The 23,639-nt window shown below is 36.2% G+C and overlaps 1 protein-coding gene and 1 long non-coding RNA gene across 2 annotated transcripts; one reads left to right on the forward strand and one right to left on the reverse strand.

Moving 5' to 3' along the window:
- Positions 1 to 179: 179 nt before the first annotated feature.
- On the reverse strand, positions 180 to 5,894 carry SLITRK1 (SLIT and NTRK like family member 1). The gene is made up of 2 exons (XM_007960672.3): positions 4,997 to 5,894; positions 180 to 4,530 (listed from the first exon to the last, which is right to left on the reverse strand). Exon 2 carries the CDS (start codon positions 4,475 to 4,477, stop codon positions 2,387 to 2,389), a length of 2,091 nt encoding a protein of 696 aa, XP_007958863.1. The 5' UTR covers positions 4,478 to 4,530; positions 4,997 to 5,894; the 3' UTR covers positions 180 to 2,386.
- LOC140711419 (uncharacterized) lies at positions 2,554 to 16,250 on the forward strand. The gene is made up of 3 exons (XR_012092598.1): positions 2,554 to 2,650; positions 14,069 to 14,137; positions 14,435 to 16,250. It is a non-coding gene; the product is annotated as an uncharacterized lncRNA (long non-coding RNA).
- The last annotated feature ends 7,389 nt before the right edge of the window (positions 16,251 to 23,639 follow it).

A 23,639-nucleotide genomic window follows, 5' to 3' on the forward strand; every position in this document is an offset into this window, starting at 1 on the left:
TACCGAGAACCCCGTTGTACTTTCTGTAAAAAGAATAAAGCCATCCTGTGAGAAATTAATAAATAGAAAACAACCCATAATATCTGTCAGAGGGGAGTAGGTTGCAGGTTTACTGTCATGAAATGCAGTCCACAAACAAAAGAATCAAGAGAGAAAATGATGAATGTCCTTAGGAATAGTCATGGTTTATAATAAAGATTTTATTAAAAAAGTGTTAAAATAAATAATACATATTCCAGAACATTACTGTTCTGGGAAATCACTTCCCTTTAGAATGAGTTCTAGATGGCAGATCTACTTACAACTGCTCTGGGGTCTTTCAGTAGCTGATCTATAATCCTATATTTTAAAAAATATCTATAGTCTGCAGTCTTTTGACATACTTCTCAAGGGTGGATATGTGGTGGAATGCAGACTCCATCAATATGTGTGATTTTGTTTGCTTTTTGTAGCTTAACTGTTGTTTAGAAATCCCAGAGGAATATGATTGAGGCCAGAGTTACAATGGTTCAAAAAATTCGAACAGTTGAATGCTGTTTTTGTTAATTGCTGGGCCACAACCAGAAATCCGGATGATGGGAGAGAAACACTTCTTTAGGATAATGATTAATTTCCATAAAGATGAGTGCTTTAACAAATTTCAATATGCAGTTGCTGGGGCGGGCAGGGTGGGTGGGCACTAATTAGTTTTACCGTTTTCAGCAGATGTTGAATTCAAAATGCCAGCAGCATCTCAAATGCCAGTCATTAGGTCTGTCTTTCATTGAGGAGTGCTGACCAATGAAATCTCCACTCTGTTTAATGAGACCGATCTAGGCAGAGTCAATTACATCAAATCTCTCCTAACATCCTTAATATATCTGCAGTGTGGGCAGCACCAACAAAAGCAGCAGTGAGGGATTTCCAGTATTAATAAAGGGATTCACTGCTGCATTTGGAGAGGGGACAAAACGAAGGGGTGTATGTTGGGGCAAGACCTTTATGGACTGGGGAAAGCCGGTAAAGTCTGAGCGAAGGTGGGGGTGGGGTGGAGGGTGGGGACGAGGGAAGAGGAGCTACTTAAAGGGTAAAAAGCTAAGTAAGGCGATTAGAGAAAGAGCCTTAATGGAGCTCAGGAAGGGATCTACCCCCAACCGTTTCCCTCCCCTGTCTCTTCCACCGCAAATCCAATTTACCACTTGCAAATATGAAGCTGGAAAAAGGTAAGGACCCAGAGTTGAAAACATTTTCACTTTAATACTGAAAAAATATGCCATTATAAAATCCTCGAATAGAATTAGTAAGTTTCACGTGCTTCCTCGGTTCTTTTTTCCTACTTTATAAGTAAGATTTATACCAGCACAGAATTGCTACCATAGGATCGCAGCCTAAGCACTAGAGTGACATTAATTGGTCATGCTTAACTGCCTCAAAATCATTTTTTAAATAATTACACTGATACTATAATAGAAATCATGGGTACTTATTTTACATTCAGATGGAAGGCATTATTGGATATGTATTAAAAAAGTCCCCCTGAAAAAAATAAAATAAAATAAAACATCACCATCAAAATAAAAGAACCCAAAACAACCCCTAAAAACTTCCCTCAACAAAATACATTGTTAACTCATAAAATGGACTGATGACTAGCCATGCAAATGTCTTAAATAAAACCTTTACATTTTTTTTCACAGTTAAAGTATGCTCTGAACTGCCTACCGATCACAAATAATGGCGAAATGGCACTTTCTGATTATACTGTATTTTGTTTATAGAAAGTTTGATACGATGGAACTTATCAGGTAAGAGGGTGGGTGCTGTGAAGGAGATGCCGTCTCCAGTCGCGGGGGCGGGCAGAGTCCCTGGAGCGCGTGGATTCCATGCGAGCCATGCAGCACTTTTTGATTTTTGTCAGAAGTCAGAGTTACTTATTTACAATACATTCATGCCTTCGTGCAACTGCCCATCCCTGCGTAGCCAACAGGGAGCCATCACGGGGCTAATCCACAGGGGAAAAATAGATATCTATCTCTCTATATAGATGTAGATATATGTATATATGTATAGAACCGCGGCATCCAACCCCACAGGCCCTGGGGCCGAGGGCGAGGGCACTGTCAGTTCTTCCAGCAGGGTCGTGCTGGGCTTTCTGTCAAAAGGGGCTCTCAGCAAAGAGCGAGCTGGCTGCGCTCTCCCAGCTCGCCACAGTCTGCTCTTTGTTTCCAGGAGGGAGCTAAGTAAGGGGTCAGCCCCTTTCGGTTGTGCGAACTCACAGTTATTTATCTACTTATGCCCATTCAGGCTGATGGATTTGGGTATACGCCCCTCCAGCCCCCTGGGGGGTGCCTGCGGCGGGGGAGGACGTATCGCCTTCCCTCTGCCCTCCCCTATCGGGGTTGGGGTCTTAGTCTGAGAGCGAGTGAGAGCCACAGTCATACACTCTGTGGGCCCCATCTGCGTTGTAAGGCCCATTGTGCCAGTAGGAAGAGTCACAGACTGTCTGTAGGGAATTAATCTCGGACGCGGAGGAGTTGGCATCTCGTCTCTTGGACCGCTTTCGGTTCCTCAGGATAAACACGAGCATGCCCACCACGGTGAAGGCGGAGGTGACAAACACCAGCAGCAGTCCCGGGACCAACACCGAGATGGACACCCTGCTGGTGTCTAGGTAGGAGTTGGAGTGCGTCCCGGTCTCCGCCAACCCAGTGCTGTTTTTACTGTGCGAAGTTAACGTGGGCGAGATCCTAGCGTACAGCTGGGGGCAGATCTCGTCATTGGAGAGGAGCATGAAATCCTTTCTAAAGAAGTTCACCGGCGTCTCACACTTGAGGTCGCTCATCAGCACTTCGGAACCCAAGCGTTCTGCCCATTGCTTGAAAGGCACAATGGTGCAGGAGCACTCCCAGGGGTTTCCGTGGAGGTCTATCTGGATGATGGAGGTTAACTGGTCCAGCACCCCTGCCACCGGGAGGTACATGAAGTAATTGTTGTGCAGGCTGAGTTTAGAAAGCGAGACCCCAGCGAACACGTCCACAGGCAGGGACCTCAGCAGGTTGTTGTTGAGAATGAGGATCCTCAGTTTGGGCATGGCATTGAAAGTGCCCGGGAAGATGAGCTGGATCGCGTTGTACTCCACGTTCAGGTACTCTAGGTTTTGCAGCCCCGCGAATTTCTCCCGGGACAGCGTGTCCAGGTAATTGCTATCCATATATAGCCACCTGAGGTCCAAAAGGTTCTTGAAAGTGTTGTTCTCTACAGTAGCGATGTTATTGTTGCCCAGATCCAACAGAATGAGGTTCTTGTAATCCACAAAGTGCGATTTTCGGATGCTGTGGATCTTGTTATCTCGTAGGAAAAGCTCCTGCACGTTAGAGAGCTTGGGCTTCAAATCAGCCAAGCTGCTCACGTTCCGGTTGTTGCAGTTCATCTTTAAACCCGACCCTGGGATGTGGTCGCAGCTGCAGCCCCCAGGGCAGGGCAAACTGTTAGCTAAGGGTTTGTTTCTGGCGCTACCCGTCGCTATCGCTGCTGTCGGTCTGATTTTGATCTGCCAGTTGCCTGGGATCTTTGTACCTCCGTTTGGAGCAGACCCTGGGGTGGCATGATCTTCTTGCCCATTCGTCTTGAAAGGGGTTGGCAGGGGGCCAGGAGCAAAGGTCTCTTCTTGGGCAGGGGGTGCCGGGAGACTAGAATCCACTCGGTTTTTCAAAGGACACAAGTCCTGTTCGGTGGTTTCATTGAGGTCTTTACCCTGCAGTCTGGTGGGGGCTTCGCAGACCACTCGGCCGATCAGGGCATTCTTGGGAATGTTTTCCAGCCATTCTTTCAGGGAGAGCAGATCACAGGTGCAGTCCCAAGGGTTATCCTCTAGGAGAATCTCCGCAATACCAGGGATTTGCTCCAAGACCTCCTCATAGGGCAGCGTTTTCAGCCTGTTACCCCGGAGGTCGAGGTGGGTGATGGGCACATACTGGAACACATTGGCAGGTAGGGTGCTGATGAGATTGTCATTTAAAATGAGCACCTCCAGCTTGTTCAAGTCCTGGAAGGCCCCCGGGTCTATATCTCGTAATAAATTAAAATCAGCCTGGAGATATTCCAGATCATCCAGCCCCAGAAAAGTCTGCTTTCGAAAAGACTTGATCTTGTTGTTGTTGATGTGCAGCCTTTTCACCAGCTGCAGCCCCAGAAAAGCCCCCGGAACGATTTCATGCAAGCCATTGTTTTCCATGTGCAAACTAACCGCATTATAAAAGTTAGCGAACTCATTAGGGAAAAGTCGAGTGAGGGAATTGCCATGCAGAAATAAATGGTAAAACTGGGAAGTCGGGGCAGTGAAACGCTGCAGACTTGTGAAGCCTTTTTTTTCACAGTCTACGTGTAGGTCCCCTTCTATCTCATTGCAGGAACAGATCTTCTCTTTGCAAACGTCCCCTGTAACGTTTCCAGCGGCAAAACAAAGAGACGTCTCCAGCAACAGAATCCAAAGCAGCATTTTTAAAGCGAGCAATTCATCCCCGATCTCATCACAAAGTAACAGCGACCATCCTGCTCGCCACAGACACAATTCAAGTTCATTTAGTGCTCCAATGTCCGAACCCAGGAAAGGAGAAGAAAAGGGTTTGGGGGGGTGGGGGTGGATTCCTTCCTCCCTAACCCCCCCGCACTGCAATAGCCCAGACGCCAGTCAATAATTATATCCACAAACTATCCAGGCACGTAGTGCAAGGCAAGCAAAAAAAAAAAAAAAAAAAAAAAAAAAAAAAAAAAAAAAAAAAAAAAGTAGGAAAAAAACCCCACTCCCCCACAACCCTTTAAAAATAACAGCAAAAGAAGTTAAATATATACATATAAATTAAAAGTACACCCTTACAGAATCTCATCTACTGATCCTCACTGATCAGAAATGAAACAATGCTAGTAATTAGAAGCAAGTGCATGTTAGAGAAACAAGCAGAGGGTTTGCAGCGTAGTACAGGCGCACTGCCTGTGCATGGCTGTGCGTCGGACTGACCTTGCCTCTCTGATACAAAGCAGGCTTTTCCGCGGCTTCTGTTGTTGAGGCTGCTGGTGGAGTTCTTGCTGTGGTTGCGGGTTGCCCAGAAGTCCCCCCGAGGTGCTGTCCAGTCCCCCCGGTGCTGAAATCACGCCCGACCGAAGGACTCACGCTGCCCAGCCAATGGCGCTGGAAAATTTCCGCAATCGCTGCGTTTTGTGGTTGTCCATCCTTTTCCTTTTCTCCCCTTCGGTCCTCTTAAGGTTTTTTTTTTTTTTTTCTTTTTTTTTTCTGTGCTCTCGCTCTAGCTTACTAGCTCTTCTTTTCCTGTTCTCCTTCTCTTTCTTCTGCTCTTTCGGAATTACGTGGAGGGGGGCGGAGGGCGGAGGGCGAGTTGTCTGAGGGAGGAAGAGAGCGCGAGAATGAGGGGAGGGGGGCGGAGAAGAGAGTTGCTAAGAAGCTCTGCTCGTTCCAGCCTGGTGCACTCTGAAAGATCTGACACCCTCTGCTGATCTGCAGTAGCAAAAATCCATCTGGCTAAGGAATGCTGAAAGAAAAAAAAAATCAATCCACGTACAGGGCAAGCGTTAAAAATGTGGGCATAAAAGGCTGACGATCTACATAGACGCTTATTTTAAATGGATTATTTGATTCTTTTTGCGTGCTGGAAACTTTACCCTTTCCTTTCCTTAACGAGCTCACAGCCCCCACCAGCTCCACCATTCGGAAAGGAGTGCTTTTAAAACATTTATTTCCCAATGGCTTGAATAAAATTAGTGTCAGGGTGTCAAGCGAACAGCAATTTGAGGTAATTACACTGCACGCCATTTTCATCGGTGCTTTAAATGCATTTCTTCCTTCTCTGCGGCACAGTGTTTTATGCTATTTGATGTCTTTGAAACATTTTTTTTTGGTATGTTGAAAGTGGCTTTCGGAACATATATGTTACATAATATTTAATTGAGTATGAATTTTTTGTTGCAAGGTATATAAATTAGGCATATACTTTTTAAAACTTGCAGAAATTTAGTCAAGTTGATCATTGAGAGTTAGGTTCTTTGATGATATTTCTTGAATGTTATTTAACTCTGGAGGGTGAAACACAATGCACGCTTAAGTCCTTGATTCCAGTCCCGAAAGCTTTAATTGAGAACCGGAAAAGAAGGGAGGGGGCAGGGCAAAATCCCAAGATGATTTGTGAGTGCTGTTAAAAACCCACTGGCAGGCAGGGGCGCGCACACTACACGCACGCACACACGCACACCCCATTGACAAAGTTTCCACATCAGTTTGAACTAATTTAAATATTTACAAGTAAATAACCAGTTGCATTTTGAGAGGAGGAGATAGAAATCTCTGGACTCTAAAGCTCAGCGCGAACGCTATCTGCAGGTAGCCGGCAGCTCCTCCTCGCGCAGATGCTTGTTGGGTCACTGATGCTGGGGAAACACGAAGCTCAGGCTTTTTACAGTGAAGGAAACACCAGATTCCAAACTCAGAGCTTATAAAAATCCAGTAATATCACCTTCCAGGAGGCAAGGAAACGTGAACGTGCTGCTTCCGTGAAGCCTGTTTTGCTGACTTTTCCTTTCAGAGTCGACACCTTTTCCATCAATACATCCCAAAATATTTATAGATAATTCTAAGATTTGAAATTTTTATGTCTTTTAAATAGTTACTGTTTGGTCCTTTCTTCACTCTATGCAGAGAGGATATGTTTACATCACTTGCCTTTTTAATTAGGTCTTTTGCAAGTTGGACAGCTGCTACAAGCCTGTTAATAATTTGTGCAAAAGAGCAAATGTTCTACGAAGTGTGTATTTTGAGAAAGATGGGGAGTAAAAATTTGGGGGAAAGGACCGGGGTTGGGAAAATTCCCAACGCTAAGGAAGGTCTTAAAGATGTTTACTTACAAGATTTTTTTTTTTTTTTTTCTGGGTCAGAAGCTAATTTCTAGGTGGGTGGGGAAAATATCTATACATAACGTTTTCATATGACAAAATATTTTTGTTATATTCCTCTGGTGAAATTCAGTGAAGGGAGGTGGGGATGAAGACATCTCAGTGTGTGTGTGTATGTGCATGCATGAGTGTGTTTGTGTGTGTGTGCATGTGTGTACACTAGAGACATCTTTTTTAGACATCATGATACACTTCTGAAATAACTCTGTTCTCATTTAATTTGACCCATTACCACATATAGAGAGTGAAAAAAAAGACCTTAATCAATCTGAAACCATTATGCTAAAGAAATGCTATGCAGTTGAGAACTGCAGATGTGAAGGAGTTCAACTGAAGGAAATAATTTTTCTGTCTCTTCTTAAATAGGACTCAGGTCTAAAATATCTTGGCCCAAGAAACCACTCTGATAAAGGAAGTCAGCCTTATGGTGTTGGTGATTGATAGGGATAGGCAAGATTCAAGGAAAAGAGAAAAATGCTGGCTGTTTAGAAAGAACAATCATCTAAAATCCACATTTTTAAGCTTAAAAGGTTACCTGCTTTTTTCAACTTGCAGAATATTATCTTTATGTGAAGAGACTCCAAAAACATATTTAAGTTGGTTTAAATGAATTTAGATAACCTACAGTTTGTATTCATATTTCATTCTCCTCTTCACCCTTTAAACTCTATCTTTCTCTAATCCCTTATTTCTTCTTTCCTCTTACCACACCAATCACAATAGAAAATTTACAATTAGGATTCTCCTATTCAGGTACCTTACAACATCTTTTAAATTATATTCTCTTCGTACCTTACAACATTTTAAATATTATATCCTCTTCAAATAATTTCTTATCTCTGCACTCTAAGAAAAAAGTGTGGTAGTTCCCAGATGAGCAACTAAACCTGAGAAGAAAAGACTGAGATTATACCTCCTATATGAAGATCTCCAATACAAACTTGCAAGCAAAATATAGAGGTACACATACAAGTGTATTGAAATGCACCCTCTATAGTAGCTATCATAATTTTAAAGTATTTTCATAATAAATACATTTTAGAGACATAAAACAGTCTAGAAAACCACGTCTACAACTTCAAAGCCTAACTATTCAAGTTAAACAATAAATGTATTGGTGGAGAATAAAAATATAAGGGATTTATATGTGATCTAAACATTTCTAATACCTTAGGGGAATATTTCTTAGGCATGAATTCTTCTTAAAAGGGTTCCACACTATCTATTTGAGCTCAAGTGAACTCCTTCAGTTGTCTTGCCTCTCAACAGATAATCTCAGTAGCTGGAGATAAAGGATATTCCAGATGATGATGATGATTGATAATATTTGCTCAGGGCTATAGTTTAATTTCCTGACTGTGGCCAGAAAGATTTCAATTGTGTCATTAAATGTTCACACATTTCTATTCTTCATCAAACAAGTTCTCCTCGCAAACAAGAAAAGTTGCATGTTGATTGTTCAATAAATAATTTTCTCAGATTAAGAAAAAATTTTCAGTTAATTATCCATTTTTTCCCAAATGGCATCAAATTTATAGATATTTCCACATATGTACTACATTTTTAAAATGAAAAAGTAGAATTTATAACAAACATTTTTTGTTCAGTTTATTTAATCTTCACAATAACTTTAAAAATTACTGTTCTAATTTTTAACTGTAAAAGTGATACTTTTTTAACAAATACAAAATTACATATAGGAAGTCTATCTTTACTCTTCCCTCATCCACAACACTTTTTATTGCAGAGAACTATAGATAACTGGTTGGTTAATAGTCAAATTGATCCTATTTTATGGATGTGGAAACTGACGCTGAGTAACACTGAGTAATTTACCAAGATTAAAAAACATCAGTTGATTTTGTTATGGTAACAAAGCTACAGACTCCTGAGCTAAGCTTTCACTCTACTAAGTCTCTCTTTGTCCTTAATATATAATACAATGCCATTTATGACTCTGGTTAAGCTTTCTGTGGATCAGTTTCCTTACTAGTATATTTAACATATACTAGTATATATTATAGTTTCTGATTTTTTTGATCCCTTCACATTCTTTTTTTCTGAATCCAAAACATTTTAAAAATGATTTTACAACAGACCTAGTGTCTCTTGCTTTCCTTAGACTTTTCACATTTGAACTCAGGATAATTGTTACCATATTTAATATTTGCTATGATTTGAAACCAGTAATAAACAGTATAACCACTGGGGGAGAGAATTCATTGGTCCTGAGTTTAATCTACTACTGTCATAAGATAAAGGGGTCATTGTGAATTTTTTCATCTTGAGATAATAATTGTAAACTACAAGAGGGTTACAAATCAATTGTACCTATAAACAAATATGCTTAGAATGTAAGATTCTCACACATATTTTCATATTTTATTTTTGTAGATTGTAACATTCTAGGAATTGGGTGCTAAGATAATGAAAATATTACACAATTACTGAAGGTGAAGTTAATACAATATTTTTACAATATTTCTTTAATAGTATATCGCTTTTTATAACTTAGCAACTTTTGTTTCTCATGAAAGAAATAGCAATCTCAGTAAAACACGTCAAAATGCATGTACAGTTTTCTTTTGTGGCTTAAAGTATCACTGTCCTATGTTCACATCACTTTATGTTTTTTATTACTTTGGGCCATAGGTTTGGCTATTTGGAGTAAAACTGAGTTTCTCATATAGTCTCATTTTTGTAATAAATCTCATATTGGGCTTATCGGAAAGAATATTGATCAAAATATAATTTTATATATTCAGAAATTCTAATTTATTATTTTTGTTATTTAACATGAATAAGGCAACCAAAGTTTTGCCCAGTAAGGGTAAATACTCTTAGCTATATATCACACTGTACTACATACACTACAAGTATGAGAAAGATCTATATTTCCACAATTGTTTATTATATTAATTGATTAAGTATATATTTGTTGAGCACTTGTTTTACTCTTTTCTATATGTTCACAAGACCTTGCAGATAATCACACAGAGTAGAAAAAGTCTGTGTTTCCTATAAAGTATGTATTATATTGTAAGATAATGAAATACATGTTACTTATATAGGTTTCAGGAAACACAGAAAACAACAAAAAAAGTTGAAATCCACAGAGATTACTGCTGTAAAAATATACACATACTTTTTAACATGCTTTTTGTACTTAACATTTATTTGTGAAAATTTTTAATGTTATTAAACATCTTCTACTATTAGAGACTTAATTCCTTGTATGACACAAAATAATTCATAGGACTAATTTTACCATAGGATATTTAGTTCTTTCTAGAATTTTTTACTCTCACAAATAATGCAGCAAAGAACCACCTTAAACATAAATCAATGTTTACATCATTATTTATTTTCTTATTATAGGTTCCTGGAATTAGAATTCTTAATCTGTTTTGTGTTGTGTATAATAGAATAGCTAAAACAGAGTAATATATAAATAAAATAAATTTATTTTCTACTGTTATGAAGGCTGAGGAGTTCATGGTCCAAGGGGATGCATCTAGTGAGGGCCTTCTTGCTGGCAGGAACTCTGAAGACTTCTGAGACAATGTAGGTATCATATGTCCAGGGAACTGATGTGCTATCTCAAGTCAAGTCATCTTATTATTAAGCTACTAGTCTTACTCCTGAGATAATCCCTGAATCCATTAATCCAGGAATGGATTTATTCATTCATGCAAAGGCATGATTTCAGCTCACTGCAACCTCCACCTCCTGGGTTCAAGCGATTTTCCTGCCTCAGCCTCCCAAGTAGCTGGGATTACAGACACCCACCATCATGCCTGGGTAATTTTTGTATTGTTGTAGAGACGGGTTTTCACCATGTTGGCCAGGCTGGTCTCGAATTCCTGACCTCAGCTGATCCGTCCGCCTCAGCCTCCCAAAGTATTGGGACTACAAGTTTGCCACCACACCCCACTAATATATTTTCAAATCATTCAGTACCATTAAAGTGAAGCTAATGCTTATCCACTTACTTGAGCAAACGCAGTTCAATTTCTGATTATTGATTGAGTACATTGTCTTTGTTATTTTTCTTCAACTTTTAAGACATGTTTTTGTTTAATATCACTTCTGTGGATCATTTCCAGACAAAGCCACCTATACATTTCACTGCATTTCACCTTAAGGTATTCAGCAGAACAACTATTAAATTTTGCATTCCTTTTTTTCTTCAAAAAAATAAGTTATTTGAAAGACTGAGTTTTCAATAAAGTATAACATTCTTGAAGAGAGGAATAAGATTTTTTATCTTTTAATATCTAACACCCAGCAGTGTACCAGGCACAAAAGATGGTATGATGTACACTCCAGCAGAAATAAGGCAGTATGTGAGATAGTGATAAACTTTGTGGAACAGATCACAAGGGTAAAAAGGCTCAGAGGCAAGGTATATTCGCAAACCAGGGATTTGGGAAAGTGATGCAATGTATGAATTATTTCGGTAGCACTTGATATATTTTATTATGTATTATTATGCATATATTTATAATTTTTTATCTAGAAAATGAGATATACATTTTGTATATCCCAAAGAGTTATTACAGTACAATGCACCTGGTCAACAACCAATAATTTATGATGATGCTAATGATAGGAATGTATTCCTGTTTTTGAAAAAGGAAGTAAAAATAAAATTAACTCTTGTGAATATAAATTATTAAAAACCATTAATCTAAAGACCCAGTGAGGTTAAGTCTAGGTTATTGATTGGATTTAGAAAATGTATAAAAATATAAATATTATTTGCTATTCTGTTAATCCTTTCAGAGCCATGACACAATCTCAAAGGGGCTAAATTATCTTATTTTTCTCCCATTAAAGACTTTACTCTCTTTATTTCTCTTTCTATCCCATTGGTTACACTATTATATTTGTTGTATTTATTATTGTATTTTTCTTGGGACTTATTTCAAACCAAAATTTGATGTGTTTCTTTGAGAGGTTTCATATGATGGAAAAACGTATTATACCCATGTTCTGGGCCGGGAGTGGTAACTTATGCCTGTAATCCCAACACTTTGGGAGTCTGAGGCAGGTGGATCATGATGTCAGGAGTTCAAGACCAGCCTGGTCAATATGGTGAAACCCTGGCTCTACTAAAAATTTAGCAGGGTGTGAAGGCACACACCTGTAGTCCTAGCTGCTCAGGAGGCTGAGGCAGAAGAATCGCTCAAACTCGGGAGGCAAAGGTTGCAGTGAGCTGAGATTGAGCTACTGCACTCCAGCCTGGGTGACAGAGCAAGACCCTTTGCTCTGTCAAAAAAAAAAAAAAAAAACAACAAAAAAGCAAGTATTATACCCATACACTGTTTTGTCAGTTTCCAGGAAAGGAATAATGTTAAAAATCATTTATTTATTTATCTATTACACAGACAAAGTCACACACATACAGACAAGATACAAATATATCATATAATGCCTACTGTGTGCAAAATATGTAAAATGCAAAACCAGAATAAATCTCTAAAGATATAATCACATGCACTATTGCAGATTAGGTAGAGAGATACACTTAACAGAGGTGGATACCTTTTAGTAATGGCCGTTAAATCACATCATGTAAGTCACATGTGTCTAATTGGCTAATAAAAAGGGTCAACACCATCCTTTTAAAGATTTCTATAAAGCACTGTATACTAGTAATTAATTTTGATAACAATATAAAAAAGGGGAATCCTGTGGACATTCTGAATTGTCCAAGGACAAAGGATAACATGAGTAGGGTGACCACGCATGCCTGTTTTCTCAGAAAATTTTAGTTTATGTTTACTGTTATAGTAGTAAATATTGATAACACACAATTTTAGTTTATAAAGTTTCCACATTTGTGCAATGAATTAATTGTATTGTATACCTAATAAATATTATTAAAGTATAAACTACATATTTTCTAATTAGTTAAAAATTAGCTGTTCTTACACTTACGGCAATCATTAGGTTGTGAAGAAGCATTATTACACATGAGCAGTTTCCTGGAACAGTGAAAATACAATAGGCGTTGGTGTGAAACTTAAGAAATCATACTCTGATGTACACTTTTCATATGTACACTTTTCATATGGGGAAATATTATCTTATTCCTAATATTGATCCATTTCTCACCTTTTAAGTCTTATTTAAAGCTAAACTATATAAACTATTATAAAAGATGAAAATATTAGTCATTTTTCCAGGTCTCATGGTGGCCAGAGCAAAATCATGACTTGGCTTGGCCAATTGGACTCACATATCTGGATTTTGAAATGAGAACTAGTGACACCAGGGAAGAGGAATAGAAGGATACCTCTACTAGAAGTAGCAATGGCAGGAAGGTGGAGTTCCCAGCATAGTAGTGGCAATGGTTTCCAGCATACTTGTTCTCAGGGTCCAGGACTGAGGGGGGCGATGTTGCATTCTGGTTTCCCACAGGTTTGAGCATTAGCAGCACTATCCTCAGCAAATGGGTGCTATGGCATAATTTCAGCCATTCTGATTAGAGTACCATTTTTTTTTGCTGTCCATCTACCCAACTTAGTTTTCTCCAGTCTTTCCAGAGATTCTTTGAGCCATCCAGTTTCCTTTTACAAAATGTCTTTTCTGATTGAATAAATCAGAAAATCTGGCTGACTTGAAATGTGACTAGGGTGACCCTGCATGTCTGTTTTCCCAGAAAAGTTTTGGTTTATGCTGGTTGTTGTAGTAGTAAATATTGATAACACAAAATTTTTCTTTATAAAGTTTCCACATTCGTACAATAAATTAATTATATTGTATACCTAACAATGAGGACATCTCTCCCTTTTGTAACATGTAAATGAAGATGATATAAATAGTGTATAGCTAGTATATTCTAGGTAATTTAAAAATAGGATTAAAAAACCTAAATTGTAAATTCACAGATTCTGATCATGCCTGTTTGTATAACATATTTGGACATGAATCATTCATGTTTAAAGCTGTATAATTAACAGATTTCTTGCCTCAAAGTAAGTATAAGTTGGGCAGCATTTATGTCTATGATAAGAATTAAAGAACACAGCATATTTTACCTCTATTTGTGGTTGTTGTTGAAATAAGTGTTCATAACCTTCAATGAATATTAGAAAAGTAATTAACTTATTCATATTTTAAGGAGAGCTGCTGGAAGCCAAGAAATGAAAAGAGAATGGGGAAATCCAGATAGATTTATGTATATATTAAGGTAAGGAGTCATTTTACAGAAAGTTGTAAGAGATTTAAGAATGTATGAAAACTCAAAGTAGTGCAAATAGCATATTATTCAATGACTTTTAATTTAAAAATGTATAACTCCTATTGTTAAAATCTCTACATAGTCTGAGAATTTATTTTCTATCCTCTCCATTAGAATGTAAGATGACCCAAACTAACGTTTTATAAATGGAAACTTCATAAATTAAGTTTTATCTTAGGCTGAATTTTAGAGTTGGGAATTATTGTGCTCAGAATAATTCGTAATTCAACATCTCTCTCAACACAGGGTGTATCTTGGAGACTGAAATCATATTTCAAGAGGAAACTCTGCATGGGACACTCTGAAGGAAAGTATTGATAACTAATGTACCCACTAGAACCTCTTCTCATGTAAAAATTGCCGCTGTCCCCAGCAAATTCCGTCAATCCTTTTTCAAATGCTAGCTTATTAAAGACATACCAAAAAGTAGGTAACTAGGGCTAAATCTGAGACCATGACGTTTCAGAGTTTTATAATATTATTGTGAATACACAGGAGAAAACAAATTTAAATTTTGTAATCATATTTGAAAACTCAGAGCATCACCTTGAGGGTGGCATTGAGATTCATGACCAGAAGTCAAGTTCAGTTTTAAGTTGAACGCCATTCAGCCTGTATCTGTGTCCCTGCAGCTAGACTAGCTAGCTAGGTTCCTGTTTCTTCTTGGACAATCATCTCTATCGTAGTCATTTATTTCTATTTTTAAATATAGCTTGGTACATGGGTTTTATCTTAAAAGTACAACACAAACTCAGTTTCCAGCTATTTCGAGCTGAAGTTCATAACTAAATCACAGTAAGGTATACTTTTCCTAGAATATTTTGCATTGCCCAAAGCCTTTCCCTTTAACATAGCTACAATGAAACCTAGGATGTCAGCTTTTATCTAGTAGCTGATTTGCACAATATAAGTATGCACACATACATATATGTAAATGCACGTGTGTGTGTTTTCTGAAATGTGGTTTTCTGTTTCAACTTGTTTCTTATTAGAATGATTTTTTTAAGGTAACTAAATATTTAGATTCATTTGTTTTTTCAATAAAATTGACATAGTAACTCATTTTTGAGAAATAAGCTTCTGTATATAATAATGGATGACTTCTATTCTTTGTCATTGTCTATGTAACATTCTCTGTCTCCCTATTTTTTTTTTTTTTTTTAACTCCTTCAATCCGTTTTCCAATATGGCATAGCTTGAAATTATCACTTTAAAAAAAATCCATTCACTAACATGGAAAATATATCAGCATATAAATTTCAAATATAGTGAAAATGTGAATAACATCTTTAAAGTAAGTTTACTAGTTGAATAGCTATGTTAAAAGTAATTGTGTAAAACAGATACTAGATTTGCATTCTAAAACTCATAGAGTAACTTAATGTTTTCTTACATAAAGTTTTTGGTATAATAGTTTTACTTGAAGAGAACAAATTTAGCAAAGTGTTATTTTTCAGTAGGTTACTAAAAGGACTTTGGGCTTATTGTACATAGACATTGATTTTTACATATCATTAGATTGACCGCATATTATTTTAATCTAGCTGCATTTAGTTAAATTGGTTATTTGTAACGTTTGTGACTTTTGCTACCTTAAATTGCTTGTTTATTAGCATATGACCTGCATAAAAATAATTGTTATTGAAGAACATTACTACCAGAAATTGCAAATATTGTCTCTATGATTTAAAAATTAAGTATAAAACCACCATCGAATACTATGCAGCTATAAAAAAAGGATGAGTTCATGTCCTTTGTAGGGACATGGATGAAGCTGGAAACCATCATTATGAGAGAGCTATCACAAGGACAGAAAACCAAACACCACATGTTCTCACTCATAGGTGGGAACTGAACAATGAGAACATTTGGACACAGGGCAGGGAGCATCACACACCGGGGCTGGCCATGGGGTAGGAGTGGGGAGGGACAGCATTAGGAGAGATACCTAATGTAAATGACGAGTATTTACATACCTAATGTAAATGACGAGTATTTTGTGCAGCAAACCAACATGGCACGTGTATACATATGTAACAAACCTGCACATTGTGCACATGTACCCTAGAACTTAAAGTATAATAAAAAAATTAAGTATAAAACAATAATTAAATTGAATACAAAATAAATCTGTTTATTTTAATTCTCATGTTCATTTGAAGGGATGTTTTAATATACTCTTCTACACTTTTTTTTATCAAGTTGAATTTTAAAATATTTTGATAATAATTCCCCCACGTTTTACTCCTTCTGAAATTGAAAATGAATACATTAATTAAAACATAAAACATAAAAAACCTGTAACTTTGCTTGTAAGTTTTATCGTTTATTTACTTTGACCAAAGTAATATAAAAATAATCAGTGATAATAACATATTTTAACTTTTTAAAAGTATAATTGTTTTCAGTTTTTTTAATGTTACAACATCATTAGGAAACTATTCAGAAGAATATTATTTACTGCCACATTAGGATTACTATTTCATTTGCAAATTTACCAATTCAGCCAAGTTTTGCCTTTTACTGGATGTGTTAATTCTAAGTAAACAAAGTATATGGCTTCAAATCTTAAATGAATGGGTTTCATACCATTATCTCTCAAAAACTTTATTCTATCTTCATTCCTTCACCGCAGCAGCCCTTTTAGCAATTTTTTCCCTAACTTCCCAAGGGAAACTTTCACACCAGAGATAACTGTTTATGTACCATATGGTGCTTTGGAGGACCACAAACCATTGTAATAGCTAAGATGCCACCACTCAAACTGTTCCCCTTGTGGGTGATATAATCCCCATAGAGAATGTATGGTTTATTCCTACAGATTTTACCACAGTTTAGTCACTTATTTACTATTCATGATATTGTTGAAGGAAGACTTGCTGAAATATTACCAGCCACAAAATATGTTAATAGCATTAGGAGATACTGAATGGCACTTTGTCTCTGAGGTGGTCTTGAAAACTCAAAATCAAATGTTGAAATCCTTCTATTATGAAGAATTGCTCAAGAGATATCCCAAATAGTTATAAAGCAGATTCTGAAAAGGAGCAGTCCCTTTCTTTCCACAGAAACCATGGACATTAATATAGGTATAGAAATTAAAAAAAAAAAAGTGTAGAAATAATGGAAAGGTTTTTCCATTGAGATCCATTGAGATCTCTTATCTCAATGAGATGTCTCAAAGAAAAATCACCAGGTGCAAACTTTTGTTTCCATAAATTGTAGTTCAGCTCATAGGACTTAAACATCTGCAAAAATGTCAGTCAAAAGATGTTGAAACAGCTCCCCTAATCCTTGTTAAAAGGAGACTTTTTCTTTAATTTTGTTTTTTCTTTAATTCCACTTTGGCCTATTACAACTAACATCAGCACACATACCTCTGGCAAAGAGTTTGCTGCACTGCCATCTCCTCTGGTCCCTTCTTCTTAAATCCTGTGTTAATATGCTGCTAGGTGAAAGTCTTCTTAGGGCAAGACAGCATTATTGCATTATTGGCAAAACAACAGCAGAAGCTTGTAAATGAGCCTGACAGCCCAAAATGGAAGACTTGTCCAGCAACAGGCTTTTAAGTAACAGTGTGTTAATAACATTTTGAAGAAACAAATGAATTTAAAGTATCTATAATTGTTATCATTTGCTCATTTATTGGAGATAATTTTATGTGGATATCTATCCAATATCTGACAAAAATTGACTGTTAAAATGTGAGTTGGTGGTGGCAAATATTAATTTTCAATGGTATTACTTTTTGAGAAATACTTTAAAATGTTTCCCTAGGATAAATATAGTATACCAAATAATGAGTTTCACTTGATAATTTAAGGAAGATAAAATAACTCTGTAGAATAGCACTGTTATGAATAATAAAAACATACATAGATCATTTTAGGCCTGTTCACAAATAGTGCTATTATATACACTCTAGGTTTATTGTATAACATCATTTAATCAAGAAAAACAAAGTGGGGATTCAATGTCAAATAAAAAAGAGTGAGTACAAAAAGTGGTACCTGATTTTACCACTTTGAAATCTGAATCTATAGGGGAAAAAAAAAACATTTCAGATGTAAAAAAATCCAGTATCACATCTGTTATTTAAATCAGAAGACTTGATTTATGTAATATAGAAATATTTTATAAATTTATAAAAATCATACTTAAATGAGAAGGAAACTGTAAAATATTAAAGTAATTTCAGTTAACTTTCATACATATTATATGACTGTGAAATAACACCTAGATTTTATTCATAACTACCCTCATAAGCCTTAACTAACATGTTGCATTTCTTATATTATATATTTGATTTAGATTACCTAGATATCCATTAAGCTTCACTGCAAAAGAATGTTTAGAAGGCCAAAGTATTTTTTATTTTCTAATTTAAAAATCAGAGAATATTAGATATGTTAGCATACTTAAAGAATGGCAAATTATCATGCTACCTTTTTTCTGTTGGCAATGCATTTTCAACTCATTTATATTTTAAAATTAACACTAGGAATTTTAATAAATCACGGTTGTTTGTCTATATTTATTTTTGACATGTTTTTTAAGATTAGCAGCAACCCATAATGAATACCCATAACTGATGTATTATGATTATGGGTATGACAGAAACACATTTAGACTGGGACCCTAATCACCTTTCCATTATTTCTACACTATTTTTTTTTTAATTTCTACACCTATATTAATGTCCATGGTTTCTGTGGAAAGAAAGGGACTGCTCCTTTTCAGAATCTGCTTTATAACTATTTGGGATATCTTTTGAGCAATTCTTCATAATAGAAGGATTTCAAAAATAGACTTGCTGTTATGAATGTAATATAAGGCTTCAAAGTTTTTTTGCTGCCTTGACATTCTTGACTTCACAGAGTCTCAAAGGTCTAACTGTGAGATCTCTGGCTGTTTCTAGGTATGCCCCTTACCCAGTGGGAAAGGCTCACCACCCAGTGGGAAAGGCTCACCACTAGATCCCCTATCAGCCAGACCAGTTGCACTCCATGTCATCCTCAACCTAGTATGTTTCCTTTCCCTGCCAGTCTGTGAAATTATTCAAACAAGCAACTCACATTCTTATGAGGAAACCTGGGGTCACCACATCCTCTATTACTACTACAAATGCACCTCCCCCAGTTTCTGCTCACTTGTTCATTCTATTCTTGAGTGCAACACCCCTGTGTTTCTGCATAGCAAGTGGTGTCCTCCTCCTCCAGGATGTGTGTGTATGTGGCTAATAAACTGCTGTCAATGTTATTTTTCCAGTTAGATCTCATGTGTTTGGCCATCCCTGGAAGCCAAGAACAGGAATGAATCCCTCCTTCACCAATGAGGTAAAAGGGAGTGAAGCCAAAACAGTGGTAGAGTAAATAACTTTGTTTTAAAACAAAATTTCAAATTAAAACCAAATAAACCACAAACCACAGAGAGCACTCAGATACATAAATAGTCATAACTTCTATTTTGTATAAAAAAATAATTATTTAATTATATATATGCACACATATCTCACTATTATTTTGTAAGTGGACATTAAATTATTTTGCTTTTGGTATTTACAATATTTAAGTTCTTAAAGATTCAACAATAGAAATTCATTGAGATTTTTCTTAATATGCTATCAAGTTATACTCTGATCATTGCCTCTAGGTTCTTGGCATTTTATTCCACATGAGGTCATGCCACTGCCTTCTCAAAGCTATGAAGAACTAGTGCCTAATCGGCATTATATATATATATAAATATATATATACTTTATATATATATAATATATATACACATATATATAATATATATATAAAATATATATATACACACACACATATCAGTGTCTCAGATTTTCATCACGATGGATTCATTTTGCTTCATGAAAATGAAAAGCCAATGACACTTTAGAAGCAAAAAAACAGCAACATCACCAAAATTATAGTTATTGTCACAGAATCTATTCAGATTTGAGTATTCACACATTAGCTAGATCTTCCCAGTGGATCTATTTTTGAAAAAAATAATTGTTTCAGTTCAGTGCCCAGAAAGAGTAAACATACTCCTAATGCACTTTGTAAATTTCCCATGTGTGTATACCAAATATGATAATGTGGAAGAGTTTGCTATTCCAAAGTGTCACAAAAATGGGAGTTACATTGGCTGGATTTTCAACTTGAAAAAAGGGATTATGTCATGTTTATCTTTGTATTTCCAGCATCTGGCAGAGGGCATGGCACAGTGCAGCTGCACAGAATTAGGCAATTAATTAAGAGCATGTCTAGTTCCACAAAGGATTTGAGGTAGTTTATAGGAAGTGCATACAATAAGGTAACAAAATATAAGTATAGTCTAACCACATTCTTAGGGAAACTACAAATTGGAAAAGGCTATCAGCACCCAACCTGCAGACCATAAGGTCCTTAGAGCCATTTTAATGTGGTTACAGGTTTACACCTGAGTATTATGGTGTCTGAAGTAAAAATGGGAAATATCACTTTTGCACTTTTGGTAGTTTAAAAGGGCATGCTTATATGTAAGTTGTATTCCATATTTCTACTCACAAGATGCCAAATTCATAGAATTATGGTATTTTCTTTTTTCACACTCTGCCAGTAAGGATGGCATAATTTTTAAAAAGTGCTTGTAAGTTATTAATCACCCCAGCTCATGCCCCCTCCTTTTAACCAAACACATTTTACCTTTCAAAATAGTGTATCTCCATTTATAAAATGTACATGGGGTGCAGGACATTTTTAAATATCCTTTGGAAAGTGGCCAAATTCTGAAAATAAAATACTACATTAGGAGTTACTTCATAATATTAGGAGGAAACTTGTAGTTTTCTTAGGAAAACAAAATGTTTTTAAAGGCACTGAATTTAGAAAGATGTCTTCAATGTAGGCTTTCATATAAAAGACACTGAGATATGTCAATATTATGGAAGCTATATTATCTCCATAGAGCAAACACATGAGTTTTTTTTGTTTTGTTTTGTTTGAGACAGAGTCTTAGACTGTCGCGTCCAGGCTGAAGTGCAGTGGTGTGATTTTGGATCATTGCAACCTCTGCCTCCCAGGTTCAAGTGATTCTCCTTGCCTCAGCCTCCCAAGGAGCTGGGATTATGGGTGCCCAAAACCATGCCTGGCTAATTTTTTTGTACTTTTAGTAGAGATGGGGTTTCACTATATTGGCCAGGCTGGTCTCGAACTCCTGACCTCATGATCTGTCTGCCTCGGCCTCCCAAAGTGCAGGGATTACAGGCATGAGCCATCGCGCCCGGCCCACATGAGTTTGTAAGACTGTTTTTGTAGTATTTTTTCAGTCAATTAGCACCACTGTGCTCAAAGAATGTATAGGTTGCCAAGATCCAATAATTTGCATAGAACTCTTTAATTATCTGATGTAATCCATGTTCACAATGTTCATCGTTGTGAAATATAAATGGACCCCATATGCTTTAGAAACTTTCTTCAAATAGTATTATATATCTATTACTCTATCTTTTAAATAAAAGGTTAAGAAGCTTAAAAATGCTCATAATTGTACAATGAATGATGGTAAATTTGAACTATTTCACATGTAGAACGAGGTGAAATACACATGTTCATGTCTTCAAAGATAATATTCTAGAGGAAATATTTATATTCTATGCAAAACAGTGCTTAGATTGGGCTCTTGTTAATTCTTTTAAAATATTTATTTATTTATTTAGAGACAGAGTCTCACTCTGTCACCCAGATTGGAGTGCAGTGGCGCAGTCTCAGCTCACCGCAACCTCTGCCTCCAGGGATCAAGCGATTCTCCTGCCTCAGCCTCCTGAGTAGCTGGGATTACGGGCGTGCATCACCACTCCAGGCTAATTTTTGTATTTTTCAGTTGAGACGCGATTTCACCATGTTGGCCAGGCTTCCTTATTTATTTATTATTAATTGGTGGAAGGAAGTTTGAGATGTTAGTCAAAGGATACAAAACTTCAGATAGATAGGAAAGATAAGTACAAAAGATATATTGCACAGAATGGTGACTATAGTTCATAACAATGTATTGCATTCTTAAATATTAAGGGAGTAAATTTTAAGTTTTCTCATCCACTGTCCAAAAATAATGAGTATGTGAAGTAATGCATTTGTCAATTAGCTACATTTAATCATTTTACAATGTCTACATATTTCAAAATAACATATTAGACACAATAAATATATACAATTTTATGTCTCAATTAAATTTTAAAACAAAAAGAAAAACAGAGAGAAAAATATGAAGAAAAGAAGGAAAGAGAGGTTTTCAATGTTAGCCAACTATTGAGCTACAAGATTTAAAAATTATAAAAATTAAGGTTAACAATTCTCAAAACTTAGTAAAAACTTGAGGTAGAAAATATGCCAAACATAATTGAAATAAGTGGAGGAACTTAGATTCCAAAGGATACTAATTAATGCTTAAAAATAAATATAATCACTCTTTGTAGCTCGAAAAATAAAAGATACACAACTCACTTTAATCATGCCCTACCTAACTCCCGTGTATGTTATGAGGATTAGAGAATTGATGTACATAATGAAGCTTTATCAACTATAAATCACTGTATCTTAGCTATCTAAGTGCACCATTATTTTACTTGCTTTTGGCTGTTTGTAAAATAATTTAAAAGGAAAAACTACAGGAAGTCGGCTGAGCAAAATCCAAATGCATACCTAGAATCTTCATCTGATTCTCCAAACAGTATTTTTTATCAAAAGGTCTGATAGTTGTTAAGATTATGATGGAAACATGTTAGAGGAGGGTAAAAACCAAACATTAGACCCATAGGAAATTCAGCAAAAGGATGGCCCCTTTTTAATGCTTATTCTCTAATAAACCTAAGTGTGAACTTAATAGAATTCATATGGCACATTTCCCTACCAGTCTCATCATAGTCAAGCTTCTATTATATGTAGGTACCATCTCACATTACACATTGTAAACTTTGAATGTATGTGTATGTATGAATATATATATACACACACACACACACACACCAGTGTTAAAAATAATAATGTAGTTGGTACATTGTATGAAGCACAATAACAAGATTCATTTACTGACTATAGATTGGAAGTTATACTTTCAAATTAGTATGTGATACATCACCTTATATACGTGCTACTCACACTAAATACTAGCTCTTTGGGTAAATAAAACTGATACCATTTGAGTAGTATCACAGCTGAAAACTTAAAAACTAGAGAAAAGCATTAGAAATGGAGCAAAACATGAGGAAAGTCAGAGACAAAGGCTGTCTAATAACTTTAAGGAGAAGAGTAAAGCCCTGGAAAGTACATCTACGTAAGTTCTTTAATTCTGATTTTACTCACATCAATTTACCTTCTAACCACTACATATCTTCCCCAGACATTGCCTACAGGGAATGAGAATACATAACTTAAACAAAGTAGATAACCAAAATAAATTTTCAAATAAG

Source organism: Chlorocebus sabaeus, chromosome 3 (assembly GCF_047675955.1).
Source record: "Chlorocebus sabaeus isolate Y175 chromosome 3, mChlSab1.0.hap1, whole genome shotgun sequence".
Taxonomy (NCBI): Eukaryota; Metazoa; Chordata; class Mammalia; order Primates; family Cercopithecidae; genus Chlorocebus; species Chlorocebus sabaeus.

Coding starts and splice junctions, on each gene's coding strand:
- SLITRK1 (XM_007960672.3), bottom strand. CDS start 4,477: ATGCTGCTTTGGATTCTGTTGCTGGAGACGTCTCTTTGTTTTGCCGCT.